Below are 27,015 nucleotides of genomic sequence, written 5' to 3'. Positions count from 1 at the left end.
TTCCAGATTTACAAGCTCATCCAAATGACTTTAAAGTCCCTGTGCTTAAGGCAGCTCTACTTAGGATGCAGTAAAACAAGAAATGATGACAAAACACGGAATGATTTAATTACAGGACCAGCCCGCTATCATGATAGATGCCCCTTAATCCCTTGACTGGAACTGCTACCTGATGATTTCCAAAGACCCAGCCTTAGGAGGGGGGAGGGGGGGGAAGCAGGACATTGGCTCTCATCACTGATGGTCGTGACACTGAACAGTCAGCACTTCCACTCTTTGATTCTGGCCCCAGCGCCACACAGAGGGTCTTCTTGAAAAATGGAGCTGAGGGCTTTCCTGGTGGCGCAGTGGTTGAGAGTCCACCTGCCGATGCAGGGGACACGGGTTCGTTCCCCGGTCTGGGAAGATCCCACATGCCGCGGAATGGCTAGGCCCGTGAGCCATGGATGCTGAGCCTGCGCGTCTGGAGCCTGTGCTCCGCAACGGGAGAGGCCACAACAGTGAGAGGCCTGCGTACCGCAAAAAAAAAAAGATAGAGGTGAGGTCTAGCTCTTCAACCTTTCACCCCGTGCCTCATCCCTAAAACACCATGAGAACTAGTACCACCTAGTGGAGCAACGGAAGGGGAGGAGACAAGGGATGTGCTTTATTCCATATCTCTGGCTACTCATCTCTTCCTCTTTGGAGTTACCTGTAACTGATGGAGGAAGATTCCTTGTTATCCTTCATTCCCTGAAGCTCTTGATCATCATCTCAGCATGTATCTCCTCAGGCTATGTTGGTAATAATTAGCTGATGGGATGGGGATAAAGCAAATTTCCTCCTCTCTAGACCCCTAGGAAGGAGGCTATGTGGGTATCTATTTTGGGGTCAAGGTAAGACTGTTGGGGATTATGAGGATGTTTCTTTCCTATGATCTTTCTCACATTTAGCAGCCAGTGTCTCTTGCAGCCTTTTAGCCGTTCACTTGTCTTTTGCAGCAAACATGTTATTCAGTAGGCAACGGGTGCCACCATGTAAAGAAGCAGAAGATGTATTTCCTACTCATAAGGAGCCTGTAATTTATTTTAAAAAGAGGCAGTGGGTCTAAGTGCCTAAAAGCATTGCTGGGTGCAGTGGAGGGATTAGGATAGTTTATATTTATTTATAGGATCTCATTTTAAGAACCCACATGTTTTTCTCCTTTACTTCTGTACGAGAAGCATTTAAACATATTCTTGATTGTGATCCGGAGTATACGCTTCTGATAAAAATCACAGTCAAATTTTTTATGCTCATTTTTATGCCGGTGTTTGTTGTGAATCCTTGCAAGACTTTGAGATGGATGTGATTCAAATTATTTTTGCTATTAAAATGTATTTAAGGAGAGTAAGGCCAGACCAGGGCTGCTGTAACTAAAGAGGTCCTTTTGTGGTGCTCAAATTAGTGGCTCAAGCACTGAAGGGTGAAAATGAGGTCTGTGTCGCGACCTTCTCTGCAGATTTCTTGATCGGTAGGATCTGGGTTAAGATTATGATGAAAGATAGTTTTTTAATGTCACCAGTAGGAAAGCTTGAACTGACATTTATGAAGCTTTACTCTCTTATTTAGTATGCCTGCTCAGCCGAGTGAGAATCATGTTTTCCTTCCTCTCAGGAAGAACATGGAGAAATTATGAAGGCATTACAATGTAGCCCTTATCTGACAGTGGAAATTCTAGCCGTGATTCCAGGCTGTTATCACCCATATTAGAAATTTTCTGTCTGACTTAACCCTTAAAACACAAGTAGCTTGTCACATGAATATATAAGATATACAAAATGCTCTAAGTTTAGTATTTCAGTGAATAAATTGGCATACGGATGTCATTGATGTTACCGCTAAAGTTAAGTTTTAATCAGAATAGTCATAAATTGTAATAGAGCAGTTTTGTTCTTTATCATTCCCATGCTTTACAGTTACTAAAAGTTCTTATACAATCTCTAAAAAATAGACATTATTTTGTCCCTTCAGAATTCATTTTAAATATCTTCTGCTGCAAGAATCCTTTTCTGGCAAACTGCATCTGACACTTAGCTCTTCCTTTTCTGAATTGTTCTCAGAGTTATGGACTATGTTACACAGTTTAGCACTTAATTGTTACCCAGTTATTTTATTTAACAAGTACTAGTTTTACTTCCTGACTTAGTTTTAACCCTTAAGTGCAAAGACCACACCTTACAGTTTTTGAATTCTCCAAAGAAGCATGCACACAGGAAGATATACTGTAAATGCTTGTTGTTTGATTTCACAGTCCCCTGCAAAATGTACTATAGTTGATATTTTCTAATTTTTAAAGCTTTCGAATAATAGAGGAAGTTCTATCTCAGAAGCTTATAAATATGTGAAGGAAAGCTGAAAACTAAGTTTAAAAGTTGAATCTTTAATATGTTAGCTTTTTCCCTAGGATACCATCCTGCCATCCATTGCACATTTGTAAAAACAGCAGTGTGTTTTAATCATTTACTTATGTCCCCACCTCATTCTACAAATTATTTGAGACAGCTTACCAAAATATGCAGTAAGCTGGAAACCATAAAGTGCTCAGGCTTGAATTAGACTCTCTTGTATTCCAGCTCCCCTACCTATAAGCTCTGTGTCCTTCAGGCAAGCTGCTTAATCACTTTAAGCCTCTTAGACTTTTGTGCTACAGAATAGGCTAATGAGTGTTAAATAAACTATTCTATGCAAAGTATATAGCATGTTGCCTGGCACATAGTTAGCCTTCAGTAAATGTTAAATAACATGCAATAAAAGTAAAATAAAAAGTTATAATAAAAATCAGGACCAGGGGAAATGTAACTTAGAAGATTCTACCCTAAGAGGTTACATTGCAATTACGTATGAGAGCCCGGCCATAAATGACTAGTCAGTGTACAGTGTTTTTAAAGTTATCTTTGGGGAAGTGAAATTTTTACTGGCTTTGCTGTAAAAGCAGTTCTCACGTGTGGCTTGCTATGAGGAGACATTGGGCATATAGTATATAGTGTTGTTAAGTCTTGACCTTAAACACAGGCAGTTTGGGGTGGCAGTCTCCTAAGACCTGTTTGAAGGTATGCCAAGGGTATAACGCCAGCATGTAAAATTCACAAAGGCCCCCAAAACATTGTTGTATTAGTTATAGACTTTTTTTTTTAAAGCAACTTACGTCTTTCTTTTTTTAAACTTGCAAAGTGAAGCTTATAGAAACTTCATTTCTTCTTTCCGTTTTTACTCATACGTGGGAGTTGGAAGTTTTCTCCACTGTTACCCAGGGTACCTTTTATCCACAAGTGCTTTCTTCCTTATATCCCAGCCCGCAGGCCACTGCCTGCTCAGTTTCGTTTCAGCTCTCTTTTGCTCAGCTGCTGTTACGTGTCAAGCCCAGTGCCAGGTCCTGGTATGAGCTCCTCAAGGAGCTCAGTCTGCTCCTCCTTCAGGTAAATCCTGCCCCCTTCCACCCGCCAGACTATAAGCTCTGTGGTGGTTAAACACGTGTTCTGTATATTGTCACAGTCTCAGTGCAGAGCAGGGGCTCCGGCACGTGGTCTGGGTGCTCAGTAAGGACTGTTGAGTGAATGAATGCAGGAGATTCTTGCAGTGCTGCACTTGGGTGGGCGTGGAAGTGCTGATTGTTGCGTGTCATATATAAAATCTCTTTCATGCGACACAAGAAGGTTCATGAAGCTTCTGCTAGGTCCACTGCTCTTTGTGGGGTCCTCTACTCTTTCTGGAAGGTCCCTTGCTGTTGGTGGCCCTGACTTTGGCAGAGATACTGGCTTGTTGTTCACCTGCTATTTCCTTTTCTTCATGGACACACACTGGACTCCACTTCCTAGCCTTCCTTGCAGTTAGGTATGAGCATATGACTGATTCTGCCCAGTGGAATGTAAGCAGGAATGACGTGTCACTTCTAAACCCAGCCCATAAAATTTTCCATGTGCCATCCTCTCTTCCGTCCTTTGCTGGATATCGGTGCCCAGGGTAACCATGTGAGGAAGAAGACAGAGTCTCTGCAGCCTGGGTCCCTGAATGACTATGTGAAGCAGAGCTGCTACTCTTCCTGTGCCTTGACCATTGGACTTTATATGGGCAAGAAAAGAAAACATCTAATGGGTGAAACCACTAAGATTCTGAGGTTTCTCTCTTACAACAGGAGCATTACCTTAACCAATACTGCCTCCTTTTATCGCCTGCCCAGTGGAGGGTTTGTTTTTGCTTTGGTTTGGTTTTTGTTTTCTTGCGTTGTTGTTTGAAGAGTAGTCTCTTACTGGTTTTTACCAGGTTGATCTTTCAGAAACTTTTTTTAATCTCAGCATTTGAGAGGTACACTGAGCTAATTGAAATGTATGCTTTGGTCCATCAATGGAAAAGGTTTGTCACAACTGCTTTGGTGTGCCACTGCTAAAGGGATATGTGTGTTGTGTTCAGTAAGCACAAGTCAGTGGCAGAGCAAGAAAAACAAAACAATACTAGTTCCCCGATACCGCATCAGTTCTCACCCCTCCCATGCCATTATGATGTGATTCCCCCAAGCCAAGCAGCACTGTACAAAAAGCAGCTGTCTGCTTGGGAAGCAAGGATTTTTTCTTGTTCATATCAGTACATGCCATGTATTGCAATAGAGCATTCTTGTGGGCCAAGACTGAACAATCTTGAAATTCGTGTTGCAGGATCAGGTAAGAATGTTGAATATTATAAGGTAAAGAGTTATTTGGGGCATATAAAAAACTTGACATTATGTGTGATGTGAATTCTTTTAGGAGGGAGGGGAAGAAGGTAGTAAGAATGTACATTTTAAAAAAATTGATAGATTATTGGGCATGTTTGATATTATCAAGAAAACCTCTCAAATTAGATGATTACATTTATTATAGAATACTTTTAACAGTGGTTATGAGGATGTATAGTATAGTACTTAAGCACTGAAGTTCCGAGCTTAGACACCTTGGGTTCAAATCCTGTTCCACTACCCTGTTGTCTGTGTCACTTTGAACAAGGCACTTTAATCTCTCTGTGCCTTTTTGGAAAATGAAGAAAAAAATGGTACCTATTACTAGGAAGAATAAAGGAGATAATCTTTGTAAAATACGTAGCACAGCTCCTGGTAGAGTAAGCTGCTATAATAACGTTATTAATGAGAGAAATTAAATGTTAATCATAATTATTTCTCATGGTTCTAGGTTATTCAAATGTAGTGTATTCACAAACAGTTAAGGTCTTGGCAGTAGGTGGTATGAAAATATCTCTGAGTTTCTGTTAGCCTTGAAGGTAATCCCAAGGGACCACAGTAAAGGTAAGAAAGGACTGAGAAGCTAAGTTTCCGTGGCCTATGTGGTCTTCGAGCGTTATTTGTTGTCAGTTAACATATGGTGTTGAATTGCCACTCAAACATATTTATTAAGCACCTGTTATGTGAGTTGGTGTTGAATTGCCACTCAAAATTATCAGTAGTTTTGTAACAAGTAGCCAAGGAAGAGTTAATAACATTGCAAGGAGAGTCAATTCATGTGCCTTTGTTACTACTGTCAGTCACGGAGGTAACATCCTTTTATTCTTACTGTTTGATCCACCAACTTAGTTACCTCATACTAAAAGGTTTAAAAAGGTATAGCTCTAGGGTAAACACATTTACCAGTGACACAATACATTTGCTTATTTATTTCATCATGTAGAGAATAATCATCTACTCCTTTTTCACAGTTCTCTAATAAAAGGGAAAGAAGTAGAAACATTTTCTTTTTTCTGCTTATGATATCTTTTACCCTCTAAATTTTAAAGGAAAGTTGTTTTATACCTAAAATACCATTTTACAAATACGGAAAATGGTGGAATTTATTTTTTTAGATTTCTAGATTGCTTTATTGTAGAGGACCAGAACACAAGTGTAGTAAAAATATTGGCAAGCGTTTCAGATTATTAATATGATTACTAGGTTGCATATTCAAGTTTAAGAACAAGAACCAAAACTCCACAATTGTCATTTGTATACGAGGTATTGTTATCAATCCAGTCCCCTCTTGTGGATTTACATTTGCTGGTTCTTTTCTAGGAAGTAATATGGATTCTTCTTTTTACATGATATTTTGAAATAAAGGTAGTTCAGAGAAACCAATTTTAATTCTACATCTACCCTGGAAAATGTTGGAACATACAAGCCAAATGGCTTTCATTCTTCTGCTTTTAGTACCAGAGAAAAAATTTTTTACTAAATGCTTTACTATTTTTCCCTTCAGTTAATGCCCTGAGTTGCTTTAAAGAGTGTTCCAATGATCTAATCAGTCCCAAAAAAGCAATGAGGAAACTCTGGAATTCTAACTACAGAGAATCTTTTATAACTGCCACGTAATACCAGCCAACAAATTTTAACAATAGTTTAAAAGTATCCTAATTTAAGTCATCCTGCTGGAAAATGCTTTAATTATCTTAGAAGACTCAAAGGTTTAGAAAACCCTTAGAATTGAAAAAAAAAAAAAAAAAGAAACCCTATTATTGGAAGATTTTGTGTGTGTCCAAGCCTTCACATTTAAGAGAATAACTGCTAGAATTATATTTGATCTAGAATTACAGCAAAAATATATTTGTTACTGTTTTGGTCACATAAATACATAGACCCATCTTTGTCTACTTGTAAATCCTGTAATTGATTGGTCAAATATAGACATAACAATAGACTTGGCATCACCACTAAAGTTAATTGACAACCATCTGATGTGGTTTCAGGTCTTTGATGATTCATCTTTAAGAAATAATTTCCAAAATCTATGCTGGATGTTACTATTGAATCTAATTAATGTTGAATAAATTTCATTTTATTTCTCATAATATTTTTGAGTTTTTTCCTTAGTGTTAATGAAAAACTATGCATATCTGAAAAGAAATGGAGTTAGCTGCATCTTTAATAATCTATTCTTTAAAACATATAATATTTTAATTGTGTATTACTGTGTCAACATTTACAGTTAAGACTCTATCCAGGCATTATTCAATTCTGAGAAGGCTGGCATTATCTAAGGTACTGCAGTTGTTTAGTCAGATAAAGCAAACACTTCATTTGAATTCTGTGGAAATTAAGTGTGCATACTGCCTCTTCCATCTTTCTAGTTAAAAAACAGCCTACTTGAAATTATTACTGAAACATATAAGAAAAATTATTTTGATATTTCTCAGTTTACTATAGGGCATATAATCTAATGTACCCAGTGAAAATAGTGTTTATTCTATTATGGATCTACTTAAGTAAAATCGTCCTGGTAATTTGATTATATGTCCGACATTGTGAATCTTACCTTGTTAGGTGCTGGATATTTTTGTATTCCTACAGATATTCTTGAGATTTGTTCTGGGACACAACTAGATTACTTGGAACTAGTGTGATCCTTTTGCGTCTTGCTTTTAAACATTACTTAGGTGGTACCAGAGCAGTGTTTAAACTAGGGCTAACCCTTTCATAATACTAACACAAGACCCTTTTGAGTACTCTACCAATCCCAGGAATCATGAGTTTTTCCAGTGTGGCTGGTGGAAACAGGTATTATTCCCAGCCCTGTATGGGTTCTGAGGAATGCTTTCTGTAATGCTTTTGGGGCGGTTCTTTCCCTGGCTTTGGATAGTTTCTATACACGCCCTTGCTAATCAGTACTCTGCTGAATACTTGAGGGAAACCATCTGCAGATCTCTGGAGTTGCTGTGAAACTCTCTGCTCTCTGGTACTCTGACCTGGAGCTCCAGCTGCCTTGGTCTCCCCAGACTGTCGGCTCCATCTCTTCAACTCACTGGTTCCCACTCTGTGCCCTGCAGCTTTCAAACTCTGACCAGGCAGTAAGCTGGAGTGCCTCATTGTTTCCCATCTCTGAGATCACTGTCCTTGTTGGTGATGTCCAGTGTCTTGGGAACTATTGTTTCATATATTTTGTCCAGTTGTTTGTTGTTTCAAGAAGGAAGTAAATCCAGTCCCTGTTATTTTATTCTGGGCAGAAGCAGACTGTCAGATTAAATCTTAAATGAATATTAATCTTTCAGTTTAATTTTCTAAAACATAGGTTGAGTTTCTGTTGATATTATCTCCAAATGAGATTATTTTTCAGGAAGCAAGTCCAAGACTTAATCTAGGCAGAACCAGATGATCTCTTAATCCTTTCCAGCTATCTATAAAACCTGTTGTGACAATATCTTCCTATTACATTTATTTTCCTTATTAGTTTTTTGGCTGCATTGGGTCTGAGTTGTGGCATACGGGATCTTTGTTGAGGCATGTGGGATCTTTTTCGTTATGGCATGCAGTCTGCTCGGGTTTCTCTCTAGCTGTGGCGTGCAGGTTTTCTCTCTCTAGTTGTGGCACGCGGGCTCCAGGGCACGTGGGCTCTGTAGTTTGTGGCACGTGGGCTCTCTCATTGGGGCGTGCGAGTTCAATAGTTGTGGCGCATGGGCTCAGCTGCCCCGCGGCATGTGGGATCTTAGTTCCCCGACCAGGGATCAAACCCACGTCCCCTGCATTGGAAGGTGGATTCTTTACCACTGGACCACCAAGGAAGTCCCTCTTCCTATTACACTTAAAGCCGTGCTCTAGTAAAGATTTAAATTCATACAATGCACAGTTGCTGTACATTAAAATAATCAAATTTTCTTTCACCTGTTATCTTTACCCTCCCCTCCCTGCCAACAAATGGTGAGGATATAATGAAACTGGTAATGAGGCATTGTAGTCTCTACACTCTTGGAAAACAAACTGGAGCTGTATATTAAAAGGCAAAAAAAAATTTATATTCTTTGAATCATTAACCCCACTTGTAGAATTATAGCCAATGTAAATAAGACATGTAAAAAGCTGTATCTCCAGGGCTTCCCTGGTGGCACAGTGGTTGAGAGTCCGCCTGCCGATGCAGGGGACATGGGTTCGTGCCCCGGTCCGGGAAGATCCCACGTGCCGTGGAGCGGCTGGGCCCGTGTGCCATGGCCGCTGAGCCTGCGCGTCCGGAGCCTGTGCTCCGCAACGGGAGAGGCCACAACAGTGAGAGGTCCGCGTACCAAAAAAAAAAAAAAGCCTGTATCTCCAAAAATGTTAATCATAGTGCTAATTATAATGGAAAAAATTGGAAATAATCTTTTAAAAGTGAAGTACAGTTCATTTACAATACTGTGTTAGTTTCAGATTACAGCAAAGTGATTCAGTTATATTTTTTTCAGATTATATTCCATTATAAGTTGTTATAAGATACGGAATATAATTTCCTATGCTATACGTAAATCCTTGTTGCTTATCTCCTTATGTATAGTAGTTAGTATCTGTTAATCCCATACTCCTAATTTGTCACCCCTCCTGCCCTCCCTCTCGCTTTTGGTAACCATGTTTGTTTTCTATGTGAGTCTGTTTCTGGTTTGTATATAGATTCATTTGTATAATTTTTTAGATTCCACATATAAGCGATACCGTATAGTATTTGTCTGATTTACTTCACTAAGTATAATATTTCTAGGTCCATACATGTTGCTGCAAATGGTAATATTTCATTCTTTTTTATGGCTGAGTATTATTCCACTGTGCATATGTGTGTGTATGTATGTATGTATGTATGTATATATATACATATATATATATATATATATACCACATCTTCTTAAGCCAGTCATCTGTTGATGGGCATTTGGGTTGCTTTCGTGTCTTGGCTATTGTAAATAGTGCTGCTATGAACATTGGGGTGCACGTACCTTTTCAAATTAGAATTTTTTCCACATATATACCCAGGAGTGGGATTGGTACCTCTATTTTTAGCTTTTATAGGAAACGCCATACTGTTTTCCATAGTGTTTGTACCAATTTACATTCCCACCAACAGTGTAGGAGGGTTCCTTTTACTCCACACCCTCTCCAGACTTTTTAACGATGGCCATTCTGACCCATGTGAGGTGATACTTCATTGTGGTTTTGATTTGCATTTCTCTGATAATTAGCAGTGATGAGCATCTTTTCATGTGCATGTTGGCCATCTGTATGTCTTCTTTGGAGAAATTTCTATTTAGGTCTTCTGCCTGTATTTTGATTGGCTTGTTTTTATGATATTGAGTTGTATGAGCTGTTTATATATTTTGGATATTAACTCCTTGTTGGCTGCATCATTTACAAATATTTTCTCCCATTTCTTAGATTGTCTTTTCATTTTGTTGATGGTTTCCTTTGCTGTGCAAAACCTTTTAAGTTTGATCAAGTCCCATTTGTTTATTTTTGCTTTATTTCTTTTGCCTTGGGAGACTGATCTAAGAAACTATTGCTACGATTTATGTCTGAGAATGTTTTGCCTATATTCTCTTATAGGAACTTTATGGTGTCATGTCTTACATTTAGGTCTTTAAACCATTTTGAGTTTATTTTTTGTATATGGCATGAGGGAGTGTTCTGGTTTCACTGATTTACACGTAGCTGTCCAGCTTTCCCAACACCACTTGTTGAAGAGACTGTCTTCTCTCCACTGTATATTCTTGCCTCCTTTGTTGTAGATTGATTGACTGTACATGCATGGGTTTATTTCTGGGGTCTATTCTGTTCCGTTGATCTATACGTCTGGTACCCAGTAAGAGGTCAATATCCAAAATATATAAGGAACTCTGACAACTCAACAGCAAAAAACCCAAACAACCCAATTTGAAAATGGACAAAAGACTTTCTCTAAAGATTTACAAATGGCCAAAAAACACATAAAAAGATGATCAATATCACTAGCCATTAGGGAATGCAAATCAAAAGCACAATGAGATACCACTTCATACCCATTAGGATTGCTATTATAAAAAAACACAGAAAATAACATCTGGTGAGATGTGGAAAAATTGGAACTCTTGTGCATTTCTAGTAGTAATGTAAAATGGTGCAGTTACTGTGGAAAGCAGCCCCTCACAGTATTAAATATATTATTACCATATGACCTAGTAATTCCACTTTTAGGTATAGACCCAAAAGAACTGACAGCGGGGACTGAGATACTTGCACATCAGCGTTCACAGCAGCAGCATTCACAATAGCCAAAAGGGGGAAACCGCCCAAATGTCCATTAACAGATGAATGGATAAAAAAGTTACAAGGCTACATATCCTTTAGCCTTAAAAAGGAAATTCTGGCACATGCTACAACATGGATGAACTCTGAAGACATTGTGCTAAGTGAAATAAGCCAGACACCAAAGGACAAACACTGTATGATTCCACTTACATGAGGTACCCAGAGCAGTCATAGTCATATTCATAGAGACAGAAGGTAAGTGGTGTTTCTCAGGGCCTGGAGATAGTATTGTTTAACGGGTGCTGAATTGCAGTTTGGGATGATAAAAAAATTCTGGAGATGGATGGTAGTGATGGTTGCACAACACTGTGAATGTACTTAAAGCCACTGAACCATACACTTAAAAATGTTTGAACGATAAATATTGTTACGTATATTTTACCACAAAATATTTATCTTTATTAGGTATGTATATGTGTATATATATATATGTGTGTGTATATGTATATACACACACACACACACATATATATATATATACACACACACACACATATATATATATATATATAGTTAAGTAAATAACTCATGTTCCAAAAAAGAGTAATGTAAGGAGTGCTGATCGGTCACCCTGCCCGCTCCTCTTCCTCTCCAGGAGTGACACACGCAGCCATCTGGGCAGCCTGCATTTCTTATCTCAGCGCTGCGGTTCCCCCAGAGCTGAGGACATCTGCTCAGGGCATCCTGCAGGGCCTTCATCTGGGTTTGGGGAGAGGTTGTGGAGCCATGATCGGAGGCGTGTTAGTCAATTATTTTGGTAAGAATGGTTTTCTCTTTTTCTCTTTCTTCTTTGATGAAAACTTAACAAATTTTTTGAGCAACCCCTCAATGAACACTCAAATTATTACTGAAGATTGCCAGAAGCTAAACTCCATTGTTCATATATTCTTTCTAGCTTTCATGGTAGTCAAAATTGCAGAGCAGTATGCTTCAGTAGTTAAGATGATTAGAGCCAGCTTGTAACCGTGCACGCTTCTCTGACAGCTTAATGCAGCTTAATGCGATGCTACACAGATAGTTCAAAGGAGCCAAACAAATGAATAATCACATGTGCTTTTGGTTTGAAGTAAAGTACCCTAAACCTGCTGATAATAATGCTAGAGGAAAGAGAGTTCATCATTGTTGTTCCATCAGGAGATTCTGAACCAAAAAAATCTAACTATATGCTGGCTTTGGTAACATCACTGCATCTGTGACAACACAGTCTGTCTGCCCTGTCAGATCTCCCTTATTGGAAATACAAGGGCGGGGCTGAGGTGGAGATGGCATTATTCTGCTCCAGGAATCTTGAGTATTCAGGTCCCTAGAAGGTGGGCTCAGAGATGTCTGAATATATAGCACTACTTGAGCTCGGCTGTTCTAATTACAGATTAATAAGGTTGTTTAATATATAGTTAGGTAAATTGTCTTTATGAAGAGAGCACCACTGAATTTTAAAATGGCACTTGGAGACAGTCCTTTATTTTATAAATGCAGTTTTAAAATTTGATCAATGACAGATATCCAACACCAGCACTTGGATCTCTTGACACCTGCCCAGACCTGTGCTTTTCCTACTATATGAAGCTAATGGCCATTTGCCATTCTTTGCTCTGCTGCCTTTGCCCTGAACTTTAGAACATTGACAGTTTTGGATGAGGGCTACCTGTCTTTCCGGGAATCACTCTACAGAGTGCTGTTTGTTTCCACAGGGGCTGCTGCAACATTCCGAGGAATTGGCATGGCCTGCCTGGTGATCCTCCTGTTCTTTGCCCTGATCCAGTGGCTGGCGGTGCCAGATGAGGAAGAAGGTAAGCATGTTCATTGTTCTTTAACGGTTCTAAAGGTTGAAGCCGTGGGGAATTCTACACATACCCCTCAGAAACCCAGAGGTGGAAACAGAGTGTACCACAGACCTGCATGGCTAGATTTTCTCAGGGGTGTTATCAGTGAACTCGTGCACCATTGCTGGAGAGAAGCCACTTGCTATGTTGAAAAGAACTGGTTGTTTTAGGCAGCTTGCTTTTGTTTTGTTTTACGGTACAAGGTACTGGGGGAAAGTATTGGTTTTAAATTTCTCTGGTGTTCTAAAGAGATTTAAAATTTAAATCAGATATGTATAGGATTACACAGTAATTTTACTATTAGGGATAGGAAGTGGGATTAATCTCTGTGCTTTTACCTTCATTTGATAAAAATGTCTAAACCTTAAATTTGAAGTTTTCCCTTAATTAGGCATGGCCTTCTTAAACGTGTCATACAGAAAGAAGGTTATATCCAATATAATGTGTTGATGAGAACAAGCTTTCAACTTTTTGGGGGAATCAACTTTTTTTTTTTTTCCAATGAAGAAGGCCAACCATTAAAACAAATATTCTTTCTCAGCTCTTGGGTCCTGGAACAGGGCTCATCTTCTATGGTGTCCTGTCCTTTGAGGAGCATTTGCCTCAAGTACCCAAAGTGCTTCTGTTAAGAGAAAAACTAACTTGTTACAGAAACCCCAGAGACAGATTTTAATTCCAACAAGTTACTCAGAAGGAAAGACCAGTACTGACTTTTCTTATTCTTGTTCTTTTATAATCCTAACTAGATCATCTCTCTTATGCAGCTTAGTCCATGCCTTCAGTAAAAGGCCAATAAAGGCAGCTACTGTGTGATTTTTCCTATTTTGATGCTTATCTTTAAAAATCTCAATCCTGTAAGTGGGCCTAAGGCAACATTCACTATAACCTATGCCCCACAGATGTTATATACGTTAACTGAACCAATACATTTCATAAATAAATATAAGTTAATGTCTGTTAAGCCCTGTAAGGAGACCCTGGAAGGTAAACATCACATTCATTTGCTCAGTACTTGCGCCAAGTAGAGAAGCCGCCCTTGTTACACGGCAACTTACCAACATTCCCAAGCATACTAGAACGGGCTTATCGAGGTTGTCCATTTGTTCAGTTTTTATTACTTATTTATACATACATACATACATCTGTTTAAATATGTAAAAACTCTGAGAAATGATTTAAACATGGCTTTCTCTCCAGACAAGACGATGCTGGCAGAAAGGATTCCTGTTCCTTCTAGTCCTGTTCCCATAGCAACCATCGACTTGGTCCAGCAACAGACAGAAGATGTTCTGCCACGCGTTGAGCCCAGACTTCCACCTAAGAAAACCAAGCACCAGGAAGAACAGGAGGATGTGAACAAGCCAGCCTGGGGTGTCAGCTCCTCTCCCTGGGTGACCTTTGTTTACGCACTCTACCAAATCAAAGAGATGATGCAGCTAACAAGAGACAACCGTGCTTCTGAGATACAGCCTTTACAGGTAAAAAGTTCCTCTGCTGCCTTGCCTTAAGCAGGCTCTGTTGTTTCAGTTATTCATTCAACAAGATTTATGGGAGGGCTGGTGGGGGAAATAGACATGCAGACAAATAATTTCAGTGCTTTGTGACAAGTGTATTATAGAGGTGTATACAAGGTTCCATAGAGGGAAAATTCTGCCTTATGCGGTTCAGGAAGGCCTCACAGAGAAGACAGTACCTCTTGAAAGAAAGAAAATAAATCCATTCTGATTTTATATTTCTTTGAAATGTCTGTTTTGGTGGACATTAGTTACAGTATGGATATATGGTTCTTGCCTTGGTGAATTATATATTAATCTCTGTAATTTAAAAATTCTAATGGGGACATTCTATATAATAGGACCTCAGTAAATATCTGATAAATTAAGTAATACTCTGAGCCACTAAATGGGTCTGACAGGACACCTAACTCCGTGGAAATGTGGTTTTGCTAGCGGGCTCAAGTGTGGTTTTTCTTGTCCCTAGAGGTGTGGTCTCTCCTGAGTAGCGTCGAATCGCATGGATAAAAACAAACACTGTAGGTAATTGTAACTGAAGCTATATAATACTTTTGGAAAATGTTTAAGCGTAACTTCTGTGAACAGTTTAGCCAAAGTAATGAGTCTACTTCCCCTGTGTTTTTATTAATCACTCCCTTTCACGTGATGAATCATGTCAGCGCTATAGCTAGAGTAGCTTCAGAGGACACAGGAGGAAAAAAATAAAGGGGAAAGACTTTAAGAGTAGTTTGAGTAATTTCCTTAATTTGAACTACCTCAATTAAATTTATCACAATTTTGTAAACTGACCTGTAATATTTCTCTAATTTAAACCAAATCTGATTCTTTGCTGATAACCATATGCATTCTAGTCCACGTATGATCCTATTGGCTTATCGAGATAATAAACTCACACAAATCCTCTGCTCACAAGTCAAGGAAGGTATCAGGGTAGGAGGAGCATAGGAAGGATGTGAAGCAAGGAGGTGATGCAGAGGAAAGATGAGTTCTGCCTGAATGGCAGTGTTTTCATTACTTTGGATACTCACCCTTGTTTTCACAGAAGCCTATTAGGCTTGAGTATCATTAACATTTTTTATGACATATTAAGATTAATAAAAACTGGCTAGTATGGCTTAGCTACTCTTATGAAGAAGTCATTATACTAATATTTTTTCTTTTACAGTTTAGAACTACAGAAATAAAACTTTTGTTTTTCTTTTTGGGTGCTCAGCTCTTTGAAGTGATGGGTACTAATTCAGAGGAAAATCCATAAAAAAAGAAATGTTTCCTGATTTTTACAAACCAACTTTTAGTGTGTACTTTAAAATCCCAACTATACATCAGGACTCAATTTCAGGACCTTCTTTTCCTGGCCGTGTCTCTGAGGCTGAGGATGCCTTCCTCACTTCCTGTGGGACAAGGTGCTTTCCAGCCTTGAATTCTCTGGTCTTAGCAAGTGGACTGAGTTCCCGTTCCATGCCGCTTGCCCAGTGACTTGCCACAGTGGCTGGTGGGGGCCCAGTAAATATGTGCTGATGTAAATTGTTCTCCTAGGAGTAACAGGCATGTTGGTAGTAACGTTCCTTTATCCACAAGATACGTCTGCTTATAGTGTCTGTGTTTTTCATGCGGCTTGGACAGTTGCACGTAGGAAAGGAGATGAAAGGTAAGACATTCTATCCTTATTCCTCTGTTACTTGTTTCCTGAAGTGGTTACTTCAGGATAATCTCCCCATGTTTCGTATATCTTACTTGAAAGCATATAAAAAGTTTGCTAGCATTGACCATGGGGCACCTCCTATTTTTTCCTTCCAGGGGACCAGTGAGGATCGGGAAACTTCTCCAACTGGTGGAGCCCGGCCTGGACCACGTGAGGCTCCCTCTGACCCATCAAGAAGCCAGCCGTCCCCTCAAGCAGCAGCATCTCAGACGCAGAGCAGCCCCACTCACCCCAGTGTAGACCCGCGCAGGGAGGAGACTGAGGACCAGCAGGCTCAGCCTGCCTCTGGGGGACACTGAGGGGTCCTGCTCATCTCACACCCTGCATGGAACTGGGCTCCTCTGCCAGCACAGAGGGAGCACCTTGAGGAGCACAGCACCACATATGCTGCTGAACACCTGAATTCATCAACGCAGAAATACATACACACACACACACACACACACACGCTCACACACGTAGAAGCTACAGTACATATTGGCAGAAATAGGTCAACTTCCGTAGTCCCACTGGAGTCACAGAGGGAAAATGGATTTCAGTGAGGACTTTCAGTTCTTGGATTGGTAGGTTAAGGACTACAGGACTTCTCTGCCAGGGCAGTAAGAGTCGAAACCAGCAGTTACACTAAATGAGTGGAGGGAAAGAAAGTGTTTCAAGGTGAATGCTGATATAATTTCCCTCTTCTGATTATTTATCCTAATTATTTGGTTCTTAATGCAAACTGGGAAGAAACAGAATACACCTATAATTTTGTTTCTCTTAAAGAGAACAATTAAAAAAATTTTAAGACATATTTTAAAAGTAACCAGATAAAAGTTAGTGGCATCTATGCTTTTGTTTAAAAAAAAAGGAAAAAGTTTCATCAGAAACTTGGCATATCTCTAGCAAATATATTTTTATATGGGTATGGTGTAAAATGAAAATAGTCAATTCTTTGAGTGGCAAAAGCTGTTACTGACTACTGCAAGCTAAGCTGAGCTTTAAAATGCCTTTTGTTTTAAATGGGCTTTAAGACCAGAGGAGGGAATATTTGAAATCAACCAACCAACTTAGTATCCTGTGGCTTGATAGACAAGGGTTTACTAAATATATTGATACTGTAAATAGCCTCTATCACTATTTACAACTTTATAGTGATGTGGGCTCTAATTAGCTGATGGACTAAAACAAACACACAAAATCACTGAATTCCTAAGGGTTTCTTTAATTAAGCAGTACTACTTACAAATAACAGTATAAGATTTAAGTGCCTAGGGAAGGGATACAATTTTTAAAAATTACATACTGGTTCAGTTTTGTTTTGTTTTTGGTGAGGGGAAAAGGTGGTGAATAGGAAACCAGGAATGAAAAAGACAGAAATAAGAAGTAAGTACACTTTCCAATGACTAAAGAAAAAATTCTCAGTATATTCTTTCCCACGAAGACATAGTCAGACACTGGACAGTTCAGATACAGGCATGCTACTGTAAATATTACAGCTACAGTCGACAATGGCCGGGTGACTCATGCATAAAGCTTGCTGCTAAAAATGAAAGCTGAGGTTATAGGAAGCCTTGGGGGAGGGCTGTGGACAAGGGAACATTGCTTTAGCTGAAGGAAGGTCAGTTATATAGTGTGTATGATACTGTGGATGAGTACAGGAGAGAGGAAAGAAAAGAACAGAGTTAAAAATGAGCAACTCACCTTACTCTCTGACTCTGATTAGGCAGGACCAATTATAAAGTGAGGACTTCTCCATGATACAGTACTTCTGCCCACAACTGCATCTGGAAGAAGAAAGTCTACAGTCGGATATCTAGCTTCACCACAGAACACAGCTTAAAAACAAAATAACGGGAAGAAATAGAATTAAGCAAATAGTTATTTTTGCACTTGAACTGAAATGTACTGTACTGTAAATTATCATGACTCATTTTAAGTGACCTTTAAAAATCAGATGTATTTATTATGCTTATGTAATTATAGAAATAAAGAAATGGGTGACAGGCTGAACCTCACCTATGAATGTACAGTATGTGGATTTGTGAAACTGACTGTAGGAAGTCAAAAGACTTCTACTGTGTCTTGTGTTTACAGTTCTGATTTATTCCTCTGAAAAGCCTGCTGTTTTGGAAATGCACAGTTGACATGTTGAAATAAAAATAAATACCATTTTTAAGTATTTCTTAAATGATAACGATGTGACCAAACAAATAAAAGTCCTTCACTCTGTAATGAATGAGATCAAACTCTACAGGCCTTTGTTATGAGACGTTTACTGTGAGGTGATTAAACAGTGCAGTAATTTCCAGCCTTTGAGAGCAGACACCTTCATGGGTTTGTGGACTTTGTGACTTCCTCCTGTCCTCAAAGTGCCATTTAAAAAAAAAAAATTAAAGTGAATTCAAATTAAATTTTGATTTGAGAATTTTCTAATCCCTTTTGAGATCCCCTGGAAATACCCAGGGAGGTCACAAAGCCCAGGATGGTAATCACGACCTAATGACTTGTTTCATATGCTTTTCCCCATAATTGTAGAAAAAGTGAATTACGCAAAGCGCTGAGCTCACGTGGATCCAAAGAGGTTAGTTACTGATTATTAAACTATTACTCAAGGCCTTAAGTAGAATAATAGATGACAATAACACACATACCTCCACCAGCCAATAAACCTCATGAAAAGCCTAAGGAATTCACAGGAAGAATATCGCTGCCTTACTGGCTTATTATTAGTCTTGTCACGGGCCACACGAAGCAGACAGTCGGCTAAGTGCTCCCCTCTGATTTGCCGTTCCTCCAGGACTGCTGGCCGTGGAGGCTACTGGTGGTGCTGAGACCATTATTTAAGTGGTATTCCTTGCAGCCAATCTGGAGAGAAGCAATGATTCCAGGAAACAGGGAGCCACACCCACTGTTACTGGGTGCTTGGTGTGTGCTGATGACATTATCGTTTTGTCCTAACAACAACACACTGTAATACATATCACTACCCCCTCTTTAAATATGAGGATTTTGGAGCTGAACTCGGCTTACGTTATGGGAACAAGGTCACAGTCCCAGAATTCAAACTCAGACCCGCCTGATGCCCAAGTGCAGGTCCACCCAGGACCTTCTCCAACCCCAGGAGGCGGGGAGGCCACCCTCTGCTTCTGTTGTGGTAGAACAAGCCTGAAAGCAGCCCCGGCCATTCTGAACCCTTACCTTGTGTGCCTGATACTCACCCTGTGTAGTTGCAGTTGCATTTAGGATCGCTGGCTATTCCCAGATACATAGAAATCCAGCGCCTTCAAACTCCTGCTGCTCTGTTAATCATGAGTGCCACTCTGGAGATAACTCGGAAGGTCTGGCAACCCTGCAGAGAAAACTTGGAGGTTGCAGGGACTCTGAAGACCAGTGCCAGGGGAGCTGGGAAGGGCCAGCAGACACACCCACCGCTCAGTAACCTGAGGCAACAGCTTCGTAAAGCAGCACTGTCAGGTGTGGTAGCCATTAACCACAGGTGGCTATTAAGTGCTTAGAGTGTGGCTAGTGCATCTGAGGAGTTAGACTTCTGTTATTTATTTTTTTAACTAATTAATTTTTGGCTGCATTGGGTCTTCGTTGCTGTGCACTGGCTTTCTCTAGTTGTGGTGAGTGGGGACTACTTTTCGTTGCAGTACACGGGCTTCTTGTTGCGGTGGCTTCTCTTGTTGCAGAGCATGGGCTTTAGGCATGCTGGCTCAGTAGTTGTGGCTCGTGGGCTCAGTAGTTGTGGTTCGCGGGCTCTAGAGCACAGGCTCAGTAGTTCTGGTGCACGGGCTTAGTTGCTCTGCAGCATGTGGGATCTTCCTGGACAAGGGCTTGAACCCGTGTCCCCTGCATTGGCAGGTGGATTCTTAACCACTGCACCAACAGGGAAGTCTCTCATGTTAAATTTAAACAGCCATCTGTGGCTCGTGGCTACCATACTAGACAATGCAGGAACACAGGAAGAAAATTACCTTTGGGAGATCTCTGGGTCTTAGTTTTCTCATCTTCATTGTGAAAGACTGGACCCTAAAATTAACGTTATTCTGCGAAGATGAGGGCATGCTGTGACAGAGCTGACTGTAGGCAAATAAAAGATGATTTTCCTTTCAGAAATTTTTCTCTCCTTGGGTGCAGTGGGACAAGACAAAGCTACTTCTGAAGCCCCAAACCACTCCTGTGTCATTTCAGCAAAGCTCTAAGAATTCCTGGCTCAAAAATTCCAAACCATCAGGCAGATGGGAGAAAGGTCAGTGCCTGGATGGGAACAGAATAAAGGGGTGAGAGAAAGGGGGAGTGGGTTCTCAAATCACTAAGTAATTTACCTTATGAGAGGACAAACTGTGGTTTAAAATAAGAGAGTAACTGGAAACTTGGTGATGTCCAGAATGGTGAAGAAATGAGCCAGTCCAGGTGAGCACCTTACTCTCACTCAACTCCCATCTGCTTCGGACGGCTAATACAGGACCACGTGCCCCACTGTGGCTCCAGGGAGGTCCCAGTTTTTAGATGGCAACCCAAGGACCTTACAGTGCTGGGGTTAGGATTGCCGGCTCTGGAGCCCCATTGTCTGGATTTGAGTCTTAGTTCTGCCAGTGAGAACTCACATTAAGTAACCTCTCTGGGTCTCACGGCCCTCCTCTGTAAAATTAAGATGATTACAGTATCTGCCTTACAGGTTCTTTTGATGGTTAAATGACATACCTGACACACAGTAAACACTCGATAAATGTTGCCATTATTTTTGTGTGACAAATAGCCCATGGCAAGGGGAGTGTTGTCTTATTTCCCATCCAGGCCCTAGCTCTTAGTACTTTGTTAACATTAATCTATAACCATATTGCATGCTCCCAAACTACAGTGCTATGTTAAACGTTTACCTATACCTAATAAGCTGTCTAGTAAGACATTCAGTTCCAACGTGCATTGTAAACATTAAGTGGTTGGAAATATGAATTAGTTAAGGGACAAAATTAAAACATAAGTTGAAGAGAAGGGGGAAAAATGACAAGTAATTTATATGGCAACAAATTGGACAACCCAGAAGAAATGGACAAATTTATAGAAATATTCAGCCTGCCAAGACTGAGTCACAAAGAAACAAACAATTTGAACAGACCAATCACTAGAAGTGAAATAGAATCTGTAATGATAAAAACTCCCTGCAAATAAAAGTCCAGGACCAGACGGCTTCACTGGGGAATTCTACCAAGCATATAAAGAAGAATTTATACCTATCCTTCTCAAACTATTCCAAAAAATTGAAGAGAAAGGAACACTCCCAAATTCATTCTACAAGGCCACCATTACCCTGACACCAAAACCAGACAAAGACACTACAAAAAAAGAAAATCAGAAGCCAATATCTCTGATGAATACACATGCAAAAATCCTCAGCATAATATTAGCAAACTTCAGTGGAACAGGATGGAAAGCCCAGAGATAAACCCACACACATATGGTCGGTCACCTTATCTTTGATAAAGGAGGCAAGAATATACAGTGAAGAAAAGACAGCCTCTTCAATAAGTGGTGCTGGGAAAACTGGACAGCTACATGGAAAAGAATGAAATTAGAACACTGCCTAACACCATACACAAAAATAAACTCAAAATGGATTAAAGACCTAAATGTAAGGGCAGACACTATCAAACTCTTAGAGGAAAACATAGGTAGAACACTCTATGATATAAATCACAGCAAGATCCTTTTTGACCCACCTCCTAGAGAAATGGAAATAAAAACAAAAATAAACAAATGGGACCTAATGAAACTTCAAAGCTTTTGCACAGCAAAGGAAACCATAAACAAGACCAAAAGACAACCCTCAGAATGGGAGAAAATATTTGCAAATGAAGCAACTGACAAAGGATTAATCTCCAAAATTTACAAGCAGCTCATGCAGGTCAATATCAAAAAAACAAACAACCCAGTCCAAAACTGCACAGAAGACCTAAATAGACATTTCTCCAAAGGAGATGCACAGATTGCCAACAAACACATGAAAGAATGCTCAACATCATTAATCATTAAAGAAATGCAACTCAAAACTACAATGAGGTATCATCTCACACCGGTCAGAATGGCCATCATCAAAAAATCTACAAACAATACATGCTGGAGAGGGTGTGGAGAGAAGGGAACCCTCTTGCACTGTTGGTGGGAATGTAAATTGATACAGCCACTACGGAGAACAGTATGGAGGTTCCTTAAAAAACTAAAAATAGAACTATCATACAACCCAGCAATCCCACTACTGGGCAAATACCCTAAGAAAACCATAATTCAAAAAGAGTCATGTACCAAAATGTTCATTGCAGCTCTATTTACAATAGCCAGGACATGGAAGCAACCTAAGTGTCCATCGACAGATGAATGGATAAAGAAGATGTGGTACATATATACAGAGGAATATTACTCAGCCATAAAAGAAATGAAATTGAGTTATTTGTAGTGAGGTAGATGGACCTAGAGTCTGTCATACAGAGGGAAGTAAGTCAGAAAGAGAAAAACAAATACCATATGCTAACACATATATATGGAATCTAAAAAAAAAGAAAAAAAATTGGTCATGAAGAACCTAGGGGCAAGACAGGAATAAAGATGCAGACCTACTAGAGAATGAACTTGAGGATACGGGGAGGGGGAAGGGTAAGCTGTGACAAAGTGAGAGAGTGGCATGGACACATATACACTACCAAAGATAAAACAGATAGCTAGTGGGAAGCAGCTGCATAGCACAGGGAGATCAGCTCAGTTCTTTGTGACCACATAGAGTGGTGGGATAGGGAGATGCAAGAGGGAAGAGATATGGGGAAATATGTATATGTATAACTGATTCACTTTGTTATAAAGCAGAAACTAACACACCATTATAAAGCAATTATACTCCAATAAAGATGTTAAAAAAAAAAAGAATATTAGCAAACTGAATCCAACTGAATGCATTAAAAGGATCATATAGCATGATCGAGTTGAATTTATTCCTGGGTCACAAGGATGGTTCAACACACACAAATCAATCAACGTAATACACCACATTAACAAAGGAAAGACAAAAACCACATGATCATCTCAATACATGCACAAAAAGCATTTGACAAAAGTCAACATCCATTCATGATAAAACTCTCATCAGAACAACAAAATGGACACAACAGCAAGAACAAGCAGACACACCAATGTTCCATGCAAATCAAGGGATTATTGAGTCTCACGGGGAGAAGGGAGAAAGAACTAAATGGTAGATTTTCACACTCAGGATTCAGTAAAGGAACTTCTGTTGCTGAGGGGGAAAAAACCCCAAAAAACCAAAACTCTCATCAAAGTGGATAGAGAAGGGAACATATCTCAACATAATAAAGGCCATTTACTACAAACCCACAGCCAACACAATACCCAATGGTGAAAAGCTGAAAGCTTCCTACTAAATTCAGGAAAAAGACAAGGATGTGTACTCTCATAGTATTGGAAGTCCCAGACACAGCAATCAGACAAGAAAAATAAAAGGTATCCAAATTAGAAGAGAAGAGGTGAAACTAACATTTGCCCATGACATGATATTCTATACAGGGAACCCTAGAGTCTCCACCCCAAAACTATTAAAACTAATAAATGAATTCAGCAAGGTTGCAGGATACAAGATTAATATACATAAAATGCAAAATATTTCTATACACTAATAATGAAATATCAGAAAAAGAAAGGGAGAAAACAATCCCATTTAAAATCACATCAAAAAGAATAAAATATCTAGGAATAAACTTAACCAAGGAGGTGAAAGACCTATATGCTGAAAACTGTAAAATACTGATGAAGGAAAATGAAGATTCAAAGAAATGTAAAGATATCCCATGCTTTTAGATTGGAAGAATCATTATTATTAAAATGGCCATACTACCCAAAGCAATCTACTGACTTAATGCAATCCCTATCAAAACACCAGGACATTTTCCACAGAACTAGAACAAATAATCCAAAAATTTATATGGAACCACAAAAGACCCCAAATTGCCAAAGCAATCCTGAGAACTAAGAACAATGCTGGAGGTGTAACCCTCCCAGACTTCAGACTACATTACAAAGCTACAGTAATCAAAACAGCATGGTATTGGCACAAAAACAAACATGTAGATCAACAGAACAGAGTAAAGAACCCAGAAATAAACCCACACACCTATGGTCAATTAATCTGTGACAAAGTAGGCAAGAATATACAGTGGAGAAAAGACAGTCTCTCCAACAAATAGTGCTGGGAAAGCTGGACAGCCACATGCAAAACAATTATATTAGAACACTGCCACACACCATATACAAAAATAAACTCAAAATGGCTAAAACACCTAAATGTAAGACATGAAACCATAAAACTCCAAGAACACAGGTGAAACACTCTTTGTCATAAATCATAGTAATATTTTCTTGGATCAGTCTCCCAAGGCAAAAAAAAATAAAAGCAAAAGTAAACTAACGGACCTGATCAAACTTAAAAGGTTTTGCACAGCAAAGAAACCATCAACAAAATGAAAAGACAACCTATGGGGGAAAAAAAAAATGGAATGGGAGAAAATATTTGCAAATGATGCAACCAACAAAGGGTTAATATCCAAAATATACAGAAAACAGCTGGCTCCCAGGTCAGATAAAAATACCTGTCTCACTGTGGGGGATCTTCAGAATTCCACATCTATTATGTTATCTATGCATAGGATCCTTCTTTCAGTCGGACAAAAGAAAAAGGTGATTTAAATATTGTACTTCTCTAACTCTGGGGAATAATCACATACAGAATAATATAAGATCCTTTTTCTTTTCTTGACATCATTCTGGAGGTCTTAATTCTTCCACATGTTTCGATGTCAGCTATTCCAAATCTCTTAATATCTAAAATCTCATAAATTTCTAGATTTGAAAAGTCATAAATTCAAGTATTGTCCTAAATGTCAGATGGACACTCCCCTGTAATTCAGCTCTAAGTATTATTGGCAAACTATACAACTAATTGACAAAACATTTTTTGTGATATGTAAAATGTGTTTTAAAACCTTCAAAAAATAGGGACTTCCCTGGTGGTCCACTGGTTAAGAATCTGCCTTCCAACGCAGGGGACGTGGGTTCGATCCCTGGTCGCGGAACTAAGATCCCACAATACGGGGCAACTAAGCCTGCACGCCACAACTACTGAGCATGTGCGCCGCAACTAGAGAGAAGCCGGCACGCTGCAATGAAAGATCCCGCGTGCCACAAGTAAAACCCGACGTGGCCAAAAATAATAAATATTATTTAAAAACCTTTAAAAAATAACATTGAATATGACTGTTTAAGCATGGCGACCTACACTACATCTCACTCATATGTTTTGGGGTCAAAGAGTCCAACTTGCTAACAACAGTGAGCTTCTGTGAGGCACCTCGTGGGCACACTAACACAACAAAGGTTCTGTTGTGCTCCACAACTGCACACCTAGGGTGGCATGAGGCACAGAACCAACTGTCAACAACCTGTGAAGGGCATAACCATTTTACTGAATGGTCATTTAAATTGTTTAAAGGCCTTTAAATAAATGAAGAAAAAGAGGAGAGAGGGAGTAGGGTGGTGGGGAGAGAGAGACAGACGGTAGACAGACAGGAGAAGGGAAGAAGGGAAGGAGAGAAAAAAGATCTCTTAGAGGAGCTGACAAACATACTGCTTGATGGGGACTAGACCTATGATCAGCACTATAACAAACCCCAATTCAAATAAGCACAACAGAAATACACCCAATATATCACAAGCAGTGCTTTTAATTATCTAGCTTCTCACGGTACTCACATAATAGAAACTGACAAATCCATGGTTTCCTCTAAAAGTAAAAATGAAAAACAATATCCCCAAAGCCTCTTGTTGTTCTTTTTCTCTTCCTTTAGCTATTTTTATTGCAATAAAGATCACAATAAAAACAGCTACACCTAGCTTGTTGGCTCACCAGGAGCTGCTTTCTTCTACTGTCGGCACCTGTTCACCCTGGCGCAGGTGAGGCCCAGTGGCTGTCTTGGCTGGGATGTCCCCTGGGAACTCCAGCAGACTGCACACGTTATGCACACACACATTATGTAGGACACACACCGTCTCTTGGTGAGCACAACCACAAACACATCTGATACGTTTATAATATAGCACCAATAATTAGAATTACAAAACAATAAAAATCAGATTAAACTGTAACAAAAACGCTATTACAACTTTACACTTATAAAAGTCATCATCTTCATAAATCTGAATGGAAGATACTTTGATTTTTTATATCGAAGTCTATGTGAAAGCACTGATTAAATTTAGTGTATTTCACAAAAATAGCAAAGCTCCTGATATTAAAAGGTGTCTGGCAAAAATAGAGACCCGTAAAACACTGACACACTGCTTCAAAGAGGAAATATCATTTGGAAATCAATCTAAAGAATTCCAAACAGGCAGCCACACTCTTATTGAACAATTTAGAAAAACGCTATACTAAATTTGGTTCCAGAAAGCAGTGCCCAAATGATCTGTGTGTCCCTCCTCCATAACCCTTCTAGAAAAGGGAGATTCCTCATTCTTTATGCTGCTACTCTTTATGGCCCCACCACAGCAAAAGAGCCTGCGTTTGATTCTTAAAGAGAAGTTAGCAACATCTTAACCCTTGGATTGTTTTGCCATGTTCAGATCTTTTCCCAGACCTATGTTTTGGCCTCTTTTCCTCAGGGTCAAAGCTCATGGTTAGTCCCTCATTTCACTCTGGAGTCTAAAATCATGAAGCACAAGAAGAAAAATGATTTGTTCTCTATAAGAAAGATCACAAATCTGTTTTGTAGGAAATTGTTATAAACACGTATAACTAAACAATTTTTAAAAATAGGCCAGTCGAGGGGCTTCCCTGGTGGTGCAGTGGTTAAGAATCCGCCTGCCAATGTAGGGGACACGAGT

At 39.5% G+C, this 27,015-nt stretch overlaps 2 protein-coding genes across 11 annotated transcripts in view; one reads left to right on the top strand and one right to left on the bottom strand.

The window, feature by feature from the left end:
• Positions 1-18,312, top strand: part of MFSD6 (major facilitator superfamily domain containing 6) — a 73,255-nt gene extending 54,943 nt beyond the window's left edge. For both annotated transcript variants that reach the window (XM_027125674.1, XM_027125684.1), the window contains exons 4-7: positions 11,646-11,807; positions 12,742-12,840; positions 14,071-14,351; positions 16,185-18,312. In XM_027125674.1, coding sequence (XP_026981475.1) covers positions 11,646-11,807; positions 12,742-12,840; positions 14,071-14,351; positions 16,185-16,388 — 746 coding nt within the window. In that variant the 3' untranslated portion in view covers positions 16,389-18,312. The remainder of the gene's footprint in view (positions 1-11,645; positions 11,808-12,741; positions 12,841-14,070; positions 14,352-16,184) is intronic.
• NEMP2 (nuclear envelope integral membrane protein 2) overlaps positions 14,080-27,015 on the bottom strand; it is a 43,395-nt gene continuing 30,459 nt past the window's right edge. For 4 of the 9 annotated variants that reach the window (XM_027125765.1, XM_027125697.1, XM_027125704.1 and 1 more), the window contains 2 exons: positions 19,290-19,420; positions 17,278-17,855 (listed from right to left, as the gene is read on the bottom strand). In XM_027125765.1, the coding sequence (XP_026981566.1) occupies positions 19,378-19,420 (43 nt within the window). In that variant the 3' untranslated portion in view covers positions 17,278-17,855; positions 19,290-19,377. Of the gene's footprint in view, positions 14,191-17,277; positions 17,856-18,722; positions 18,937-19,289; positions 19,421-20,048; positions 20,104-27,015 lie in introns of those variants that run through there. The other 5 variants (XM_027125757.1, XM_027125751.1, XM_027125741.1 and 2 more) reach the window with 5 other exon arrangements.

This window comes from Aethalodelphis obliquidens, unplaced genomic scaffold, assembly GCF_003676395.1.
Source record: "Aethalodelphis obliquidens isolate GAN/ISIS:26980383/991018 unplaced genomic scaffold, ASM367639v1 scaffold2, whole genome shotgun sequence".
In the NCBI taxonomy this organism is placed as follows: domain Eukaryota; kingdom Metazoa; phylum Chordata; class Mammalia; order Artiodactyla; family Delphinidae; genus Aethalodelphis; species Aethalodelphis obliquidens.
Note: the sequence above shows the minus strand (reverse complement) of the source record. Positions and strands in the feature narration are given on the sequence as shown.